The 19,629-nt window shown below is 42.4% G+C and overlaps 1 protein-coding gene across 2 annotated transcripts in view; it reads right to left on the reverse strand.

The window, feature by feature from the left end:
• The window catches only part of chd7 (chromodomain helicase DNA binding protein 7), a 45,387-nt gene that overhangs the window by 12,413 nt on the left and 13,345 nt on the right, over window positions 1-19,629 (reverse strand). For both annotated transcript variants that reach the window (XM_073849921.1, XM_073849920.1), the window contains exons 3-23: window positions 15,326-15,747; window positions 9,733-9,868; window positions 9,291-9,416; window positions 9,056-9,121; window positions 8,200-8,255; window positions 7,788-7,902; window positions 7,192-7,275; window positions 6,855-6,992; window positions 6,606-6,727; window positions 6,239-6,482; window positions 5,946-6,122; window positions 5,464-5,607; window positions 5,088-5,361; window positions 4,768-4,978; window positions 4,415-4,610; window positions 4,027-4,194; window positions 3,609-3,788; window positions 3,293-3,403; window positions 2,420-2,625; window positions 819-1,018; window positions 554-713 (exon numbers count right to left, since the gene is read on the reverse strand). In XM_073849921.1, the coding sequence (XP_073706022.1) occupies window positions 554-713; window positions 819-1,018; window positions 2,420-2,625; window positions 3,293-3,403; window positions 3,609-3,788; window positions 4,027-4,194; window positions 4,415-4,610; window positions 4,768-4,978; window positions 5,088-5,361; window positions 5,464-5,607; window positions 5,946-6,122; window positions 6,239-6,482; window positions 6,606-6,727; window positions 6,855-6,992; window positions 7,192-7,275; window positions 7,788-7,902; window positions 8,200-8,255; window positions 9,056-9,121; window positions 9,291-9,416; window positions 9,733-9,868; window positions 15,326-15,747 (3,536 nt within the window). The remainder of the gene's footprint in view (window positions 1-553; window positions 714-818; window positions 1,019-2,419; window positions 2,626-3,292; window positions 3,404-3,608; window positions 3,789-4,026; window positions 4,195-4,414; window positions 4,611-4,767; window positions 4,979-5,087; window positions 5,362-5,463; window positions 5,608-5,945; window positions 6,123-6,238; window positions 6,483-6,605; window positions 6,728-6,854; window positions 6,993-7,191; window positions 7,276-7,787; window positions 7,903-8,199; window positions 8,256-9,055; window positions 9,122-9,290; window positions 9,417-9,732; window positions 9,869-15,325; window positions 15,748-19,629) is intronic.

The raw sequence follows: 19,629 nt of genomic DNA on the forward strand, positions 1-19,629 counted from the left end.
ATTTGTTTATATATGACCCTGGACCACAAAACCAGTCATAAGTAGCAAGGGTATATTTGTAGCAATAGCCAACAATACATTGTATGGTTCAAAATCATTAGGATATTAAGTAAAGATCATGCTCCATGAAGATATTTTGTACATTTTCTATAGGAAATATATAAAAAAATTTTATTTGTAATATGCATTGCTAAGAACTTAGTTTGGACAAGTTTAAGGGTGACTTTCTCAATGCACCCTCAGATTCCAGAATTTCAAATAGTTGTATTTCAGCCAAATATTATCCTATCAAAACATAAAATGACCCTTAGGACTGTTTTTTGGTCAATATTTTGAATAGATCTATATTTAACTAGTGTACCAATGCCTCCAAAAAGACTTTCAATGGAGAGATATCCCGTTGCCCTATGGCTCTTACTCAATTACTTTCAATGCGCAACATATTGAGAATGAAATATTTAAAGTAGTGGAAAACAAGGGTAAAAATGGTATATTAACCATTACACAAATGTCAGTAAAGGTGGGAAAGAGCAGTCTGTGAAATGGTACATACTTGTTACAGTGGTGTTTTAGATGTCTCTTGTAACTGTCCTCTTGAAGGAGGATGTCAGGATTACAGTCAGCAAGCCAGTCAGCTTGTGGCAAGTGAGTTTGAGCAGCCTGCGGCTTCCCCTTCTTTCCTTTACGCCCTCGGGGCACCGGAGCAGACAGTCCTAAAAACCAAATAAATGCTATTTTTAGCATGTGAAGAGGTAGATGCTGAGAGCAGAGCAAAGAAATTATGCTGTTTTCAGACTGGTTTCGAATCCGTGTCCTACCAGAGTGGTTGGTCAGTGTGCGGCTCTGGCCATCTTCGGTAGGGGTTATGAGGTCCCAAACGAAGCTCTTGATGTTCTCGTCTCCACGGTAGTGAAGCAGGCAGTAGGCCAGGAGTGCACGGCAGATGGTCTCTACGTCTCGCTCCCTCAGCGGGCGCTTGAAGCGTCCATGGGACAGGATGTCACCCCAGCGGCCCCAGCTACGCACAACAGAAGAGAAGTTAGCCAGAGCAAATATAGCATGTGAACATTTCAGTCATTTAAAAAATTCAACCCATGGATGGAAAAAGTCACTGACAAGACTAGTTAAACTAATTCAAACAGTGCATTTGTACTGTCTGGGGGGAAAAAACCGAGCACAGTGTCAGGATCGTTTAAGCATAGTATTACTCTATGATTGTGCCATTTCTCACAAACAGTTGGAGGAGGAGGAGGGGTGGCACCACTGCATTGCTGGCATGGTGCATGACCATGAGGAGACCCAATGCCCTTGTTATTTGATGGAGTACTCAAGCACTCTCTAAGCACAGGCCTAAAGGGCTTTTTGGGAAGAGAGAGGCGGGGGGGGAGGTCTGCTCTGATTTCACAGCCCTACACTGCTTTTCCAAAAAAACCATCAGAAGAGACAAAGCCCTCAGACTTGATGGATCTAATTTGCCGTATAGCCCAGGGGTCTAGACGCGTCTGACTGAAAAGAAAAAAAAAAAAAAAAAATACTGGTCAGACATGGTGCGTGCAGCCAGCCATGATTAGTGCTGAGTGCACTGAGGCCTGGCGCTTAATTAACTGTGTGCGTTAGATAGCGCCGTGTCTGCCACTGCCCCGGGACAAGCAAGCGTGACAAACTCGGCCACTGCACTGGTGGGCTGTGAGCTACCAGATATTCTCATTCCAAATGGAAAACAAGACGAGACAAGGGGAATTTGGATTGCGATAAAACAAAGCAGGAAGCTGAATATCCTGTCTCATGGCACTGGGATGGACTTCCTGCTAAATCTGGTTTTCATGGCGAGCTAGGATTGAGGGAAATGGAGATCTGTTAAAGTTTTTTTTTTAAGGGATATGGACTGAGAAAGTCTGATGGATAGAAATAGTTGGCAGCAATAATTTTAACTTGTATGTTTCTATGTGGGAAATGCATGGGGACTTTCTTTTTCCCCAATGGGGGCGCATTGTTGCCCTGTAGGGTCATGTATAGTTGGTGCTCTCAAAGCAGCTTTTGAGGAAAAAAGCATCTGCTAAATGGCAACTAATTATAGGGATAGGCCCCAGGGACTGCTCAAGTGCAAGATGGTGATTTAGCACAATCTCAGTAAATTTTCAGGCTACAGCAGCCCACTAAAAAGGAGTATGAAGCTGTTAAAACCAACATCAATGCTTTAATATGCATATCTCTTTAATCACGCAGCGGTATATAGAGTAAAAAATGCACAGATCTGTACATAAATCTAATTTAAGTCTTATTATTTAAATGTTTTCTGTTCTCATGTCAGATATGTATAAAACAAAAAACAAAAAAACGTATTCCTTGTGTGTCTGTACACACATAGTGAATAAAGCCAATTCGGACTCTGATATGACCATTTCCAGACTGCACTCACCCATACACCAGCAGGTTCTTCTCCACTCTGAAGCACTCACTGCGGGGGTACCCCTGGGCTCGGTCCTGGGGCCTCCGTGGTTTCTGAATGGGCTTGTCTTCTGAGTCACTCTCAAGCTCTGAATACTCCATCAAATCATCCTCCTTCATAGAACTGTAGTGCCGAGTCTGCTTCCGGACCCGAGGAGTGTCAATCACCAGATTATTCTGACAAGAGATACGATCTGGGGTTAGAATGTTCCCTCAAGGGTTTAAAACGGCAGAAACGGATTCTGCACATTCAGCACTTTTAGTACTATACCATAGTAGCACTATGATATAGGTGGCTGCTAGACAAGATGGAAGACCTCTGCTCAAGGACACATGCAGAATACTGTGATAAAGCATTTTTATTTAGACATAACATGGCGTTTCCCTTCAAGCAGATATAAGCTGCTTAGCGCTTCCAATTCTCCCGAGTGCAAAGAACAGTGGTAATTACAGAAAATGCTTCCCATGGCCAAGTTTAAACAATTCTGCCTTTGCTCAATTACGGCTACATTCCACGCACTGTTAGCCTAGGGAAATCAGCCTCATTAATTATGCCCAGATAGCATATTTATGAGGAGTGACACCACCGAGTGTGGTGGAAACTAACCAGATTTGGATTCACACCATCTACAGTTATCAATTGTCAGACAGAATTATGAATATCATACCTGTCAAAAGCTGCTAATGCATGACCCCGGCATTAATGAAACAATGAATAATAGTCAGCTGTAAGTGCTCCACACATGATTAAACAAGAGAGAGGTGCTACAGATTAGTGCCTCACTTCATGCAACATCTCCTGCGAGGCATTTCACAGCACAAGAGATCTCTTTTTGCAGCTTACCCTGCCGCTGATCGCATCCAGGTCCAGCTCTGCTTTCTTTGCCCATTTCTGCCAGAAATCTGGGTCCTCCAGAGAAATGTCGCTTCTGTTCCCAGAGGCCACAAAACTTGCCTGGTAGGGGAAATATTAATATAAATAGTGAGATCAGAGACACTTACCCTTTAGGTTGCACTATTTTAAGAGCAGGATGAAATGCGTAGTATGCTTATATAAAGTTAATTATGCAACAACATTGATAGGTGGGTCATTTTTTTTTGTTAATATCATCAATACTTTAGCCACGGCAAAAAGATTGAAAGATTTTAAATGTCATCACCTTAGCAAACGTTGAGCCTTTGCCTTCTGACTCAATGGTAATGGTCTGTGTTCGTCTCTGTAAAATCTGATCAATGTCTTCTTCACAAAACTTAGATCCTTCGTCCTCCTCTTCCATTAGAGCGCCATATGCTCCTTTTCTTAGAAGGTCCTCAATCTCCTTTTTAGAGAGCTGCTGAACCTAAAAAAAAGGGGGAAATGAATGAACTTCACATAATACAGATCTCAATATATTGACTGTTTTCATGGAGAGGACAAATTTAAGCAGACGGTTAAGAGAAAAATAAGGCACAGTGCACCGGAATTAGAGGTCTTTCCACTGACTGCCAACATGTGCAAAGTATGTTTGATTAATGAACCATCTGGAACACTGTTTCAGTGAAACACCACAAAATGGTGGCGCTGTGTACAGTTCATACCCCATTGGCGGCATTCTCCCTCCCGCTCATGGACTGAAGCACAGCCTTGTCCAATCCTAACTTCAGACTGGCCTTGTCAAACATCTCTCTTTCGTAGGAGTTTCTGGTGATCAGGCGGTAAATCTTCACAGCCTTGCTCTGTCCTATCCTGTGGCATCGAGCTTGCGCCTGAAGGCAACAGCACAAAATGGTCACACACATTGCCTCTTAGGACTTGCACACACGCACACACACACACAAAAACTGCTAAGGTTGCAGCGGAGTACTTCCAGCCGAGTTACTAGCTGGAACGCAGCTAAAAGATGTTTTGTGAAATAAAATGGCTTCTAATAAAGGTACAGCAGTTTCCCATTCACAGGCTAATAGGGTAGAAAACATCTATGCTTACCTGCAAGTCATTCTGAGGGTTCCAGTCAGAGTCAAATATGATGCAAGTATCAGCTGCAGTTAAGTTAATACCCAGGCCTCCAGCCCTGGTGCACAGCAGGAACACAAAACGGTCAGAGTCTGGTCGTGAAAAGCGGTCAATAGCTGCCTGGCGGAGATTTCCTCGAACTCTGCCATCAATACGCTCATATGGATACCTAGAGAACAGGAAGGGAAGATTAACTACCATTTTATTAAGCGGTTTCTGTTAACCAAATACTGTTATTTTTCCAGTTTCTACTCAACAATACAATCGAAACCCATTGTAAGGCATTTCTCAATATGTTGGCAATTCTACAGGCTCAGGCATCCTACCGTCTCTGGATGAGGTAGTCCTCCAGGATGTCCAGACAGCGCACCATCTGGGAAAAGATGAGCACACGGTGACCCCCAGCCTTCAGTTTGGGGAGCAGCTTGTCTATCAGCACCAGTTTTCCTGCAGCCTGGACCATGGCCTGGAGGTGGAACTCTGGGTGGTCCAAGGGGTGACTCTCCCTGAACTCCTCCATTATCTTCTCCTCAGCTCCTACAGACAGAGAAAAGAGTGAATTTTCAGTCTGGCTGACTGAGCAAACATTTAACACATAAAACAAGTTTTCTGTTCACACAGTTTTACATCAGAGTCTATTGCTCACCATTGATGAGGTAGGGGTGATTACAACACTTTCTCAGCTCCATCATGGTGTTCAGCAGGTTGGGAACATTGGATCCTCCTCCACCTCCACCGCCGCCTCCACTTTTGGACAGAAAGGCAAAGTTCTTCTCCAAGATGGCACGGTAGTATTTCTTCTGCACATTGGTCAGCTCTACTTCAATGATGGTCTCTTCTTTCGGTGCAAGATTTTTTTCCACGTCCTCCTTCAATCGTCGCAGCATCATGGGCTTCAGAATGCCCTGAAGTTTTTGCACCTGAAACCAGAAAGTGACATCCATTAAAAACAAAACAGGCATTTCTGAAATGCATCACACACCAATTGTGGTGATTTAACAATTATAACAGATATTTCATACCTGTTCTTCTGTTTTAAGATCTCCAAACTCCAGCATAAAGGTCGTCTCAGAGGGAAACCTGTCAGGCTCCAGGAAATGAAGGAGACTGAAGAGCTCCTCCACTGTGTTTTGTAGTGGGGTTCCAGTGAGCAGGACTTTGTGTTCCTATAGAAGATAGATCATTTCATTAAGTGACTGTTCTTTTTAATCAAAAGAAAAGTCTTTCCACCATTTTTACGAGTTTCTATTAATTTCCCATGTTCCAAGGTTTTTTTTTTTTTAATTCAAATTCAGATTGATTCATTCAAGCATTCAGACCAATTTACAAATTGACAGATTTTTTTTTATTTTTCCATAGCTTGAAAATATTCAAATTCACAAGTTTTGCAGGTTTACCAGCACCGTGGGAACCCCGTATCTAGTAAAAGTGAAGCTATAGCGACATTTAGAGCAGGCTATTTTGAGCAAAATCATGTTTCTTATGTGGAAGGGGAAGCACTAACCATGTCCATCATCTTTAGGCCCTCAAGCAACTTGCAATTCCTGTTCTTGAGCCTATGAGCCTCATCAATGATCACACAGCGCCACGGCACACTCCGTAGCTCGGGGCAGTCCGTCAGGATCATCTCAAATGTGGTGATGATTGCATGGAATTTGTAGGCTCCCTTTATTACACGACCCTGCAGGAAGAGAGCTTTTACTTACGATGAAGGGCACTTGAGAACACAACCCTATGCATAGAGTCATGTACAATGTTATAAAACGCATATCAAATGACAAAAGCAGCATTACGCACCTGTGTGTCTCTGTAGTACATCTCGTAAGCCTGAATAGTCTTTCGGCTGGCCTGGCTTCCATGATAGACCACTACGTTTAGCTCGGTCCACGTCCTGAACTCCCTCTCCCAGTTGGGAATGGTGGAAAGAGGTGCAATCACCAGGAAAGGACCGTGGATTCCTTTTAGGTATATCTCGTAGAGGAATGTGATGGACTGGATTGTTTTGCCAAGACCCATTTCATCGGCTAAAATGCAGTTTCGTCTGAGAGCAGAAACAAATTGCTGGTAAGAATATGAATTTTAATTTTAAATGGTATCAAAAAAGCGCTTCAGTCTGTGCCTGAGTGAGCAGTGCAGCTGGACGGCTGGGTAATTGCACACATACGTGTTGAACCAGTTGAAGAGCAGCCAGTTGACTCCCTCCAGCTGGTATTCCCTGAGCGCATTGCCGTTTTTATATTCTCTGGAACTCTCGGATTTCTGCCAGTCGCTGGCGGGAGGTCGCTCCTGTTTCAAATAAAACAATTCCCGTTAGTGGTTTCCGTGCAACCGCAAGAACGTGGCCCTCTCCCCTCACTTGCTCAGCACTCCAAAGAGAAAATAAAGAGAGGGCTAGAGGAGTGCCAGTTCTTACCACACGCTTCAGCTGCGGCTCACGCTCCATCACTCTCTCGAACTCCTCAATCTTTCCTTGATCGATGTCAGCTTTTAACTCCCACGTGCTGTCCTCGTAGGGCAAGGAGCACCACTTCACCAGGTACAAAGTTACAAGCTGCAGGAACACACATCAAAACAATAGTTATCCAAAAAGAGGGTTCTCACATTTTTCTAAATTTTCTGGGGGCGGTCTGACTGACATCTTCACAGCTGCAAAATATCTACTAGAGCTTTAATCAAAGGTAATCTACGGCATTTTGAAAGACAGATGGTTTGAGAACGATTGAAGTGGATGGATAAGAGAGAAGTCATACCTCTCCATTTTCATCGGTGCTTTCAGACACATCCAGAACCCTGTCCACCTCCACATAATCTGGGTTGAAGGGCTCATCATCCATCTGTCAATAAGAGTGTGATTGATTGGTTAGATGGAGCATTGCAGAACGGCAGCTTCATTGCCGCAACTACTACGAGGCTCTAAATGAGAATCTAGCAGGTGGAATATTTTCAGAGCTTTCTGATGTGGGTGGCATAAATCTCTCTGGGAAAACCCCACTGGGGTTTGATTGAAAAGCCCTTTCGAATGTAGTGTAGAGTTGCAAACCAGAAATGAAAGTCTTGACACACATTTCAACGCAACTGCTTGAATTACTTTAATGTGTGAGCTCAACTAGACAGCATGTGCTGAGAGATTGCGTACAACAGAGATAAGAGCTTTAAGTGAGCTGTTTTATTGCCTTTGCATGCTTGATATTGTTCAAGAAGCCACTATAATACCAGCACAACACACCACTGTTGAGTGTACATACTGCCACCATTATCAGTGAGGGCCATAAAATGAGGAGAAAAAAACTGAATGGGAAAAAAAAGGACAAAATGGTGGATGACATGGAAAATGGCTGATGCTAACCTCACTTAGGAAGTTACTAAGGGCCTGCTTGGCCTTGAACCTCTTGACCTTCTGCTGGATTCTCTTATCCTTCTCCAGCTCTTCAATGTCTGACCAGCGACAGTGCAGGTAAGAGCTAAAAAACAAAAGAAAAGAAAAAACAAGTCATTTCCTGGATGACCTCAGCAAAACTATTATTCAGAAATTATGTCAGATAAACAAGACTTAATGTGTGTGTAGAAGCACAGTAAGGAATCTTGTTCTTAATTAGCAGGTGTATTAAGCGGCTATGATTCATCGGCATAAGTGGTTTTTGACAACATACGCATAGTTTAGTAGCTTGTTAGGGTTTAACTTTAAATCTAATAATTCTATAACATCCTTCATTATACAAAAAAGTGATATTAGAAGGCATGCTATAACAGATACTCACAAGCCTTTGAATTTGACATAAAACTCCTCAACGTCAACCTCTTCGCCAGACGCCAACTGTAAAATAAACGGCAACAACATTATTTGGTGATCAAAAAGTGTTTGTAACATGTTTAGAGCCTTCAAATCACTAGTGTGCATACTTTCCACCCATCACAAGTTTAACCCATTTCCTGTGACAAACAACTATGCGTTTTGGCATTGCTCTCAACTGTAATGCCCCAGGACAAAGTAGTATGACAGCAGAGACTGGGAGGAGATAAAACAAAAAAAATAAAATAAAAGAGCAATCCTCCTACTCATATTCTTTTTCTCCAGCTAGTAGTACGCTGCGCGGCTGAGTCATGAATCACTTCAGCTCCTCTACCACACACAGCCCCATTCACAGGGAGCTGACCCGGGGCCTGGCTTCCTGCCAAAACCACAGCGCTACGGCAGACGCCAAACCTACCATTTCCTCGGGCGGGAGCCCATTTGCAGCTGCGCTACTAAGAGCCATGCACGGCGTATTATTTTTGGCCAGGCTTTGTTTTGTGGAGCTGTTTCAAAGGAGTAACGTTGCACGCTGCCACTGTCTGCGTCTAAGGGCCTGAGATTAATCACGCTGAGAGACAGTTTATTCTTACATGGCTTCATCTCAAGACCTTGCGCCGGCTTTGCTCTGAACCGGCCATGGCCTTCACTGGATTAATACTACTACTGTCGGGCTGAAGACAATATCAGCCCACTCAGGCATCTTCCTGGCAAGCAAAGGGTCTGGGGCAGGATTTGAGACAGCTGTTAGGTGTAATCTGCCCTGATCCGGTAGACAGCAGTGGTTAAAGCTCATGTGAACGGCTTGCGACGGCTCAGCTCACCTCTTTCTTTCCCATGCGCATCCCCATGATCTTCTCCACCACAGGGCCCTCTGCATCCGGCAACTCCTACAGCACACATGGGAATGAAGGACACAGAGTCAATGCGAGAACATCAATCATGCATAACAAACAGCAGGTTACATCAGCAGTTTTCCAACTCTACTGTGGGGATTGTTAATCAGCGTAATGAACAAATTTAACACACAACACATCTGTAAGTTCTCAAGATAATGACCTGCTGCTCAGACATGGTTGAAGGAGACTTTGGTCCATTAGAATCATCTCCATCGTCATCAGAGATTTTGAACTCCAGGTCCTCAGTGTAGCGTTTCCTCTTCACCTGCCGGCTAGATCGCCTCTTCTGTAGTAAACATACACACAAAAAATAAAAATTACCAAAAAAAAAACTGAATAAGAAAAACGTACTCAAATAATTGGCCATAACATTTTTTTGTATGTACATAATCAAATCACCCATCATGCGCAATCATTTGAAATAAGTAGGATAATGACGGCATTTTATAACCATTATCTAGTCAATCTTTAGGTATCAGTTTTAACCACTGAGTAAAAAACAAAAAAAACAACATATTGGTCAACCACCATAAAAGGACATTCAAACTTTTCTTACAATAACTTTCAGACAAATGTCAAGTGATAACTTCAGCTATGTTTACCTGAACACCATCATCTTCCTCTTCCTCCGGTGAATGTGGCGGTGATTTCTCAACATCAGAGGTGACTGAGGGCTCCCTCTTGCGCTTTGCGTCTTTCTTGGTGCTGTTACTGGACTCCGAGTCAGACTTTTTAGCACTGTGGGTGAACAGGGAGGTTTGGTTAATGTAGCAGTTACACCAATAAACCACAGATTCGTCTGGTTCAAAAGTCAAATCATTACACTGCTTGGCTTTAGTAAAGAACAGAATAGCAAAACAACCAGTCCCATCACACCAGTCCAAAAACTTTTTCAATGCAGATATTTCTGTTCAGTCTGATTTTTTATTACAAAAAAAAAAAAGTTTGCCTTAGACTAGATGTCATAAACATGTATAACTGCACAAGAATTAGTAAAATGCCGTTATAGGTGTATAAAAATCACAACAGAGGATACTGCTGTTATAATATGTGCATATGTGACCCTGGACCACAAAAAACAGTCATAAGTAGCACGGGTATACTCATAGCAATAGCCAAAAATACATTGTATGGGTCAAACTTATACCTTTTTCTTTTATGTAAATAATCATTAGGATATTAAGATAAGATTATGATAAGATTATGTTCCATGAATATATTACTGTAAATACACTTACTGGGATCAGCAAGTTTTTTTTTTTGTTTTTTTTTAAGAATTCAAGAATTCTTGATGCTCATCAAGGCTGCATTTACTTGATCAAAAGCACAGAAAATATAATAATATTGCAAAATATTATTATAGTATAAAATAATGGTGTTCTATATTCATACATTTTAAAATATAATTTATTCATGTGATGCAAAGCTGAATTTTTGTCAGCTATGCATAGAAAACAGTTACACAATATTACAGTTTTTTTTCTGTATCTTTGATCAAATAAATGCAGCCTTGATGAGCATTAGAAACGTCTTTAAAAACCACTAAAAATCTGATCCCAAACTTTGGCAGTGTATATCAAAACTTAATTTTTGATTAGTAATATGCATTGCTAAGAACTTGGACAACTTTAAACTCGATTCTCAATATTCAGATTTCAGATTTTTTTAAAATAGTTGAATCTCGATCAAATAAAAAGCAGAATAAGCTTTCCTTTCCATTGATGTATAAATCTCAATTTCCAAAAATTTAACCTTATGACTGGTTTTGTGTTCCAGAGTCACATATGGCCAACATTAATTCAATGTCTGTTCACAAGAAAGAAAATGATGGTCATCCACAGTTTTGTACTTTCTCCATGCTACCTTATGTTCCCACTTACAAAAAAAGAGAAGCCCTTGCCCTCTTAAGTTCAGTTTCAAACACATAAATGAGGGAATGAGAGGGAAGCCTAAAACTAGTTAACTCCACTTCCAGTTCAGAGCCGCGCTCTCTCCCTGCCACAGATTACACAATGCCCTGGAGGCTCTCGCACTCGCTCGCTCTGGGGCCCCCCTCTCTTTTCATTCGCACGCCAAGAGCAATCAAATCGCCCTGGTAACCGGCGGTCACGTGACCCGCACCTGTTCCTCTGGCTGGACGCCACTGGCTAAAGCCATCTGCTTGCCTCAGTCAGAGTCTCTCTCTCCAACACTCCTCAAGCACCTGCAGCCGCACCGCTCTGTGGCTTTGGGTTTCATACTGTCACTGCTCAGCAAACACAGCCAGAAATAAGGAGGAGAAAAAAAAAAAAAGGCACATACAAAAGGAAGAAAGAAAAAAGGGATGGAAGAGAAAAAAAAGCCACGAGGGCAGGAAGAACACTCCGTTTAGGGGGAGGGATGACAGGCTTCCTTTCGATGGCTGACCTTTATAAATCATAAAAGGCAAAGAGCTGCTATAGGACGCAGGACACGCTGAAGATCCAGTCGAACAGGCCGGCAGGGTGGGCCATGGCGCGTGTAGTCTTTGAGGCGAACGGGCACAGAGAGAGAGGGGCTAATAGGCATTAGTAGGGGGAGGACGCAGGCCCCGCTGCAGGTTTGTATGAGCCACACCGCTCCAGTGCTGACACTCAGGAGGAGGAGAGAGGGCCAGGGGGTTAATGGGACACCTGCCGTCGCCAGTGAGATGACTCATCTTCAGCTGGACCCCCCCACGGTGCTCACTCTAACAGCAGCTGCTCACACGTATACACACACACACACACCAACGACTGTTTACCCTCAACAGCTCTTTCGCAGCATTGCACAGGCACAAACGTAAACACACGTACACAAATAAGGACATAAAACTGCAGAGAACGAACATGCTACGACAAGTTAACAAACGCAAACAAAAACGTACGTGTGTGTCCTTCAAAGCGAGCAGGCTAATTAGGAACCACCAGACAAAACAAGGTCACTTTTTTTTTTTTTTTTTTTTTTTTTTAAAAGGAGACAGGACTTGAACACCCTGTTAGTCACAGAGAGTGCTAGTGAGTGGAATCAAAGGAGGCGGTGCAATTAAAATCACGCCAAAACGTGCCTGAATTAGGGGAGGGGAAATGCCTGAGAGTGTGGGACTGTGAGGGAGAATGTGTGGAAAGAGGATGTGAGTGGGTGACTTGAGATATGTGAGAGAATGAACACAAACTGTGCCGTGGAATGAGAGGAAGGGCTAGAAAGAGACTCGGCAGAAGGATCGCAAGCGCGTGATAATAGTGGAAAAGGACAGTGTAGGCATGCAAGAGAGTGTGAAAGCGTTAGAGGCCCAGTCGAGGAGAAACACAGGAAGAGAGTCGGGGGAAGCAACGGCATTGAGTCTTGCGCTCTCAGAGCAAGGTCAACCATGTTGGGGAGCCATTCGATTACTCTGCATCACTGAGGAAGCAGGTTTATTACTTGGAGCACAACCACGCATAGAAGCGAACGCGACTTGTGTTTCGAAAACAAAAGCAACATGCACCTTAAGGTGGTTAAATTCCCAAGTGGCCATTCAAGAAACTTTTTTTAACCTTCTACTTTTTTAGTTTCACAGCGTAGCGTCTTTCATGTGCATAGTGTGGGGGGCGGCTGTTTGTTTTAAGTGAGGGAGTCTTTGATGGACTGCAATGTGATTTTTTCACTCTTGCTTGTCCCCCAGTGGCTGCGCATTCAGCACAATCCATTCAGCACACACTTGCTCACTCCTTTGAGGCAGTGGCCTGTCTGATCACCAAAGCAGCAACACAAGACTACACAGGACCTGTGTAAGCCCTGGTGGGACAGGCCTGCTAGTCTTAGAAGGATAAAATAAACAGGGAGGACAAAGTTGGATGCTTGGCCCTTTCCTTCTGTTGTGCCATCCACCTCTCTGCACTTTGTCTTTGAGGTTCAATGTCACACAGAATCCAACTTTTTTTTCCCGCTAGAGCCTGGAGGGAAGACAAGGCGGAGCGCTTGTTTGAGGACAAATAAGAATGCAGTGTGGCGTAAAGGTGCTGTAGTTAGACTCACGAGCAAACAGGCATGCTGGTCCCGCAAGCGAGGAGCTTTGAGTACACACACATTGCAGCACTTCCTATGCAACCGCGACTGTTGTGGTTTTCGTATCTGAGCGCACAGGATGTAGCTAAGATAATCTGCGAAAGAGAAAAAGAGGCTCTGCTTCGACACGAGATGGAAATCAAAGGGTCGACGGAACTGCCCACCCAGGTTAGGTGGTTATGCAGTTAGAAAACAACCCCCCCCCGACTAAAAAGGGGGCTTTGCTGTAGTTGCTTGGGAACCTGCCAATAAACTGAAGGTGAGAGGTGCATATTTGCATTGCAAAGCAGTTTTCTCGTGGGGGGAAAAGAGCCACATGCAATGCAGCACTGAGGAGGGATCTTTCTGAATCTTTCTGTTTGATGGCTGCGTGTGTGTATATGGAAAACAAACCTGGGCACACAGACGCTCACATTTTACCCTGGGTGCGGCCTGAGAATGACTATTTATAGTTGTACTTTCTTTGTCAGATAAGAACACCAACAGATACGAGGCCAAGACTTTTAATGTCCAACCTAGTTTCCCTGACTCCACTCGCATTAAAAGAGCAGCTAAACTAGGAAAATGGTAAAAGCGCTGATAAGACAAACAAATGGAGATGGGGGAAGGGAAATGAATGACATACTCACATCAAATGCGAGACGTGCTAGCCCATTTTTTGAGAAATGGGGACACGGTTTTAAAACTATCCACAGGGGCTCGCCAACGCCACACATCCAGCTCTGTAGCAGATTTGGTCAAATTCAGGCCGGCATGATTAATGAGACAGCATTGTGGACTAACTAGCATTAGGTGCCATTTTGAATGGAGACATCCCCCCTCCCCTTTTCCTTTTTCAAAAACACACACACACTTTCATCCCTCCTCCCCCTTCAGATGACCTACTGCTCTGGCACTGCGCTGCAGATGCGCTCGCTTTGGCCCGGCCCTTTTCCTCTGGATGAAAGGGACGCGGCAGTGGAGTGACGGGGATTCGGATGGGCGGGGGGGAGGAGGTGGTTAAGGGGGAAGGCTGACACATTCCTCAGCCGGATCATGTTACTACCTCCGCTAGAGGAAAAATGGCCATGCAACCTTGCTCTGCATATTCAGGATGGATGCATTTTCTTTTCTTTCTTCTTTTAAGGGGGATGGGGGTTGAATGGAAAATGTGATAAGCACCATTTAAATGTGATAAGCACCATTATTGTGAACTGTATCCAGAAGAGTGTGTTTATGATAGTATATTGTTTTAGGCAATATTAATAATATATAAACTGACTAATGGTTTCACATCAGCAAAAATGAAATGCAAGTGTTTTTTCATAGGCCTCCAGAATGCAGTTCAGGTAACTAGCGTAGGTTTTATCAGAGAGGTGTCAAGCTTGTGGTTTAGCGCTTGTAATTCAAAGAAGTAGAAAAAACACTGAAGCAAGACTTAGACAATTTCAAGTTCCTTGTCTCAAAAGTGTATTAAAACAGAACAACTTTGAACTGACTGAACTCTGATACAGCAACATCAGCTTGTACCTAGAAAGACCTAGAAAACAACTCATACTAAACATATCTACAGTTCAATGAACCAGATGATCGCATGAGGCTTTGCGACTCCATCCACATCAGTACACAAGCAAGCACATATAGTAAAGATGGAGATTTCACATTTGGAAGCTCATGTAAATATGTAACCCTGGACCACAAAAGCACGTGTATGTTAGCAGCAACCGCTAACAATACATTGTACGGGTCAAAATTACAGATTTCTCTTTTATGCCAAAAATCATTAGGATATTAAGAACATGTTTCATGAAGATATTTCTTGAATTTGACCATAAATATATCTAAACTTAATTTTTATTAGTGATATGCATTTCTAAGAACTTCATTTGGACAACTTTAAATGCAATTTTCTCAATATTTTGATTTTTTCACCCTCAGATTCTAGATTTTCAAATAGTTGCATCTTGGCCATACCTATACCTAACCATACATTATCTGAAAGCTGAATAAATAAGCTTTCTATTGGTGTATAAATCTCAATAATAATAAAAAAAAAACCTTATGACTGGTTTTGTGGTCCAGGGTTCAACTATGGGGTACATTCGCAACATTTAAAAACACAACACAGATAAAACTGTAGATGAGATTTTCAAAGGCTCAGATTTCACATACCTGGGCTTTTTGGAGCTCTTGGGCTTCGGAGTGGCTGTCTTCACTTTTTTCTCCTTAGGTTCCTTAGGTTCTTTGGGTGTCTTGGGAGTCTTCGGGGTTTTGGGAGTCTTGGGCTCTTTCGGTTCCTTGGGCTCCTTCTCCTTTGGTTTCTTTTTGCTCTTCTTTTCGACGACAGGCTGTTCGATGGGAGTCATAAGAGAGTCTCCCTCGTTCATCAGAGAAGCCGCCTCTCCTCCGGCCTCACCGCTGATGTCGTTACCCTCCTGGCCTTCGCTCGTCTTGGCTTTCTTCTTTTTCTTCTTTTTTGGCTTGAGCTCGCTCTCCGTCTGCTGTATGTCACAGTTGGCTGGTTGGAGGTTTGGGCCCGAGGCAGGTGTCTTACTAGATGTTATCATCTCCAGGGAAGGGTCTGATGGAGAATGCTGATGACGAGGAGAGAGAGAGAGACAAGGAGATCTGTTAGTACCAAGAACAAAGAAATATGTAAGGAAGAGGAGCGGACTTCCTTCTTGCATTTTTGCATATATCACAGCCACAAAGAAGCCAAACAAAGCTCATCGCAGCTTCATTACAAGTCGCAAAACATTTTTATCCTCCAGAAAAGCTAGGATAAGACATCTTCACATTTTAATGTACTTAAACAGCTGCCCCTGCTGCTATCGGCCCTAGAGGCAAGACATGTTATATTTGGTTTGATTCCCTTTGCTCCTATTAGTGCCAGTGTTAGCCATAGCTCGGCAGAATTAACGCAGCAACGGTTTCGCCTCTCTCCTTGCAGTTATCTCCGTTCTCCTCTCCATTCATGGCAAAGACAGACTGACAGGAAACATGTTGGCAGCTGTGCTAAGCGTCCAGCTTCCCAGAGTCCCTGCAGCAGATGGGACTGAGGCATTATGACACTAATAAATTATATCTATACTTCATAAATGCCTCGGTTTTAGACGTCAGCAAATTTAATGCAATATGCTACAGCTTTCAAAAGGCACACGCAAAAAAGCTGGCCTGGTGAAAGCAGTTTCCATCCTGGCAAATCAGGAAGAATATTGTGTATTCTCTGGAAGCCATGTGTTGATTCTAGTCTAGAGTTTTATTGCATACCATGCACTTTGCTTTTAAAACAAAAGACTTTGTAAACCACAGCATTGTGGTGATGAAATGCATATTTCCTGTAAACAACAGCATGAGAAATAAGAGTGCACCATGCATGCCAAACAGTGGCAAGGTCACAGAAAATGCCCAACACCCAGTCCAACGGTGATCATTAGAGCAGCTGGAACAGCGTGTGTTCTGCCGCCGCTTTAACGGATAAATGTCTCTCCTCTTGCCAAGCCTCCCCAATAATCAATTGCATGAATGACAATAGGCCTACCGCACGCGCTCTCTGCATTTCTAATTTGACAGCAGCAGTCCAGAATACAATATGTTCAATATAGGATTTCATCTCTCGGAGGGGGAGACTGACGTGTCAGTTAATCTAGCAGGCAAAGTGCTCACTCGGTGAGCTAAATACTCCCTGAAGGAGCAATGCGCTTCGGCTCGGCACGGCACGGCAGGCTTTTTGCAGGGCGAAGCCATGAGTTAACACCCAATTCATCTGATGAAAAGCTGGCTCCCAGACACAGAGCCTAACCCTCGCTAAACTTTATCTTCAAGATTCATTGCTTACTGCTGTTGAACTTCAGTCTGCTTCTGGCTGAGAGCAAATCTAAATGAGCTACAAATTTATGGCACTGAAACACCTTGATACTGTAAGCTACTGACTAGCAGCTAACCACTCCAAATAAAACTCCCACAGAAGAAAAATGCTTAAGGATGCCAAAGTACAGCTGTGTCAACTTTAATAACCTATATAACAGACAACAAAAAAAGCCAGACAGAGATACTAGAACATTTACACACTTGCCATTTTACCCATTCTGTCGCAACTTCCTTTTACAACATTTCGTTTGTGCAAATTCAAGAACACCAAGTACTAACATACAACTGTGCCCTCCTGGCTATATACCGAATATTTAGGAAGTACTGCTCTGCTTGCGTCTGACCCAGAGAGAGTGCAACACCACTAAGATGGCAGGCAACTGCTGTCAGCAGAGAGTCTCAGGAGGCTGGCACCTTGCATGAACTGCTAAACGGGAAATAAAGGAATCATAAACATGGCATGCATGCATTCCCATCTGCACTTCTATTTTAGTTCTTAAAGCCCTGTGTGATGCAGTGAACACTTGCGCTTGGTACCAGTTTGACTGGAGCCACAATGAATAGTCTGTTCCCTCAGATGAAGCACTGCTCTACTTAAAGGTCACTCTCTCATTTATTTCTCAAACCTCTCAATATTCCACGAGTGACACAGCTCACATTGGTGTTTAACAGCGCGAGAGGTGATCGCTGTACGTTCTGAGAAGTGCAAACGGGGTCTGTGTTTCTTTGATAACTTGAGGTGTGCGAGAAAGTGAACTGCACATGACTAATGCCAACTTATACCAAGTTAAGGGGCTTCTATGAATCACTTGAACTATTGGTTATGAATGGAATTTACAGTCTGTTCCTGCTCAAACATTTTTTTTGCTCAAATGTTATCTCAGCTGGTCTAAAATGAAGAGTTTTTTTTTCTTTTTTAACATTTTAATTTTTCTGGATTCCACTTTTTTCCCTGTTTTAAGTTTTCTAGAAACTGCTTTAAAAGGTTAAAAAAAAGATTAAAAAGCATGTCTAATTAATTGAAATCATGAAACTTGCAGGAATTAACAGCAATTTATTTATTAACAAAAATTACATTAAAGCTCTATAAAGCAAGTTTAGTTTTTAGTTTTTTTCTTAAATTTAGTTTTATTTGTACCAAATTTTAATCAACAGCATCTCAAATTAATTGATTTGATTTAAAAATGTATTAGGTAGTCCTAAATGAATTCTGGTAAATATTCCTTAAAATAATGTTTTAATAATTTTATTATTTTTAGTAGTACTATCATAACATTAAGTCATATTTTTTAGGTTACTTTAGGTTAAACCATTTGTTAACATTAATATATTAACATGAATGAACAATGAATACATTTATTGCACTATTTATTAAGCTTGGTTAATGTTAGTTAATAAAAGTAGTTGTTTATTTGTTCATAGTGCATTAACCAAAGTTAAACAACTTGTGATTTTAATAATGCATTAGTAAATGCTGAAATTAACATTAGGATGAATAAACACTGTAGAAGTATTGTTCATTCTTAGTTAATGATATTTAATGAAGTTACCTAATGTTAACTAATAAACCTTATTGTAAAGGGTTACCAAAATTGTCAACATTAAAGGTTGTATCAGCGATTTCAAGCCTAAAACATAAAGTGTCACTTTCAGCTGACCTTTCTTCAATATCTGCTCGCTGCCTGCCCCATAAATTGTAAAAAAAAAAAAAAACGCATCTCTGTGGTCAGACTAGGGTCCGAGATATGCCAAAAAAACAATCGGCTGACCACAGAGACGCGTTTTTTTTACAGACAATTTATGGGGCAGGCAGTGAGCGGATCGTGAAGAAAGGTCAGCTGAAAGTGACACTTCATGTTTCAGCCTAGAATCGCTGATACAACCTTTAAACGGACTAAATGACAAAAGACGTGTCACCAGAAAGGTCTGTTGTTTCATGGTAGCAATTTTTAATCAGTTATGAAAATTGGATTAAAAATCATGGTCAAATACATTGTTTAAAAAAGATGAATTGTTCACAATCTTAGTAACATGCATTTAGAAAACCATAGTAGATAATATGTTAGGATTAAATGTCTTTAGGCAACTCATGAACTGGACAAAAACAAGATGGCTTATTAGTTTCAGTGAAAGCGGTCCACTTAAGTGCATGTGCTTCATCTAGGTCACAAGTGAGGTGGATGAATTAATACTGACTGATCTTAAATGTCAACCACAAAACTTTAATATCAGCACACAATCAGCCAGACACAACCACTGACATCGAGCCATGGCTGTCAACGGTGTTATGAGTGAGATAAAGAGAAACAAAACTGCTATGAGCAGGATGTGCACGCTGGAATAACAGCAGCCATTGTGTGTGAATGGGTCACCAGAGAAAGAGGCTTTCAGAGCAAAACAAGCTAATGGCATCAGAAGCACGTGACACACAGCTATTGAGAGCTGCTAACCTCCCTTTCCCACTGGCTCCCTCCTCCACCCTCCCAACAGGACGCATCCTGCTGTACGCCATTAACTCACGCATGAGTCCTCCGAGACAGGCAAAGCAAACAGAAAGAGCAGAGCGAGAGAGAGAGACAGAAATGATGCAGACAGAGCGAGCAAGA

The sequence above is a fragment of the Garra rufa genome, chromosome 10, assembly GCF_049309525.1.
Source record: "Garra rufa chromosome 10, GarRuf1.0, whole genome shotgun sequence".
Taxonomy (NCBI): domain Eukaryota; kingdom Metazoa; phylum Chordata; class Actinopteri; order Cypriniformes; family Cyprinidae; genus Garra; species Garra rufa.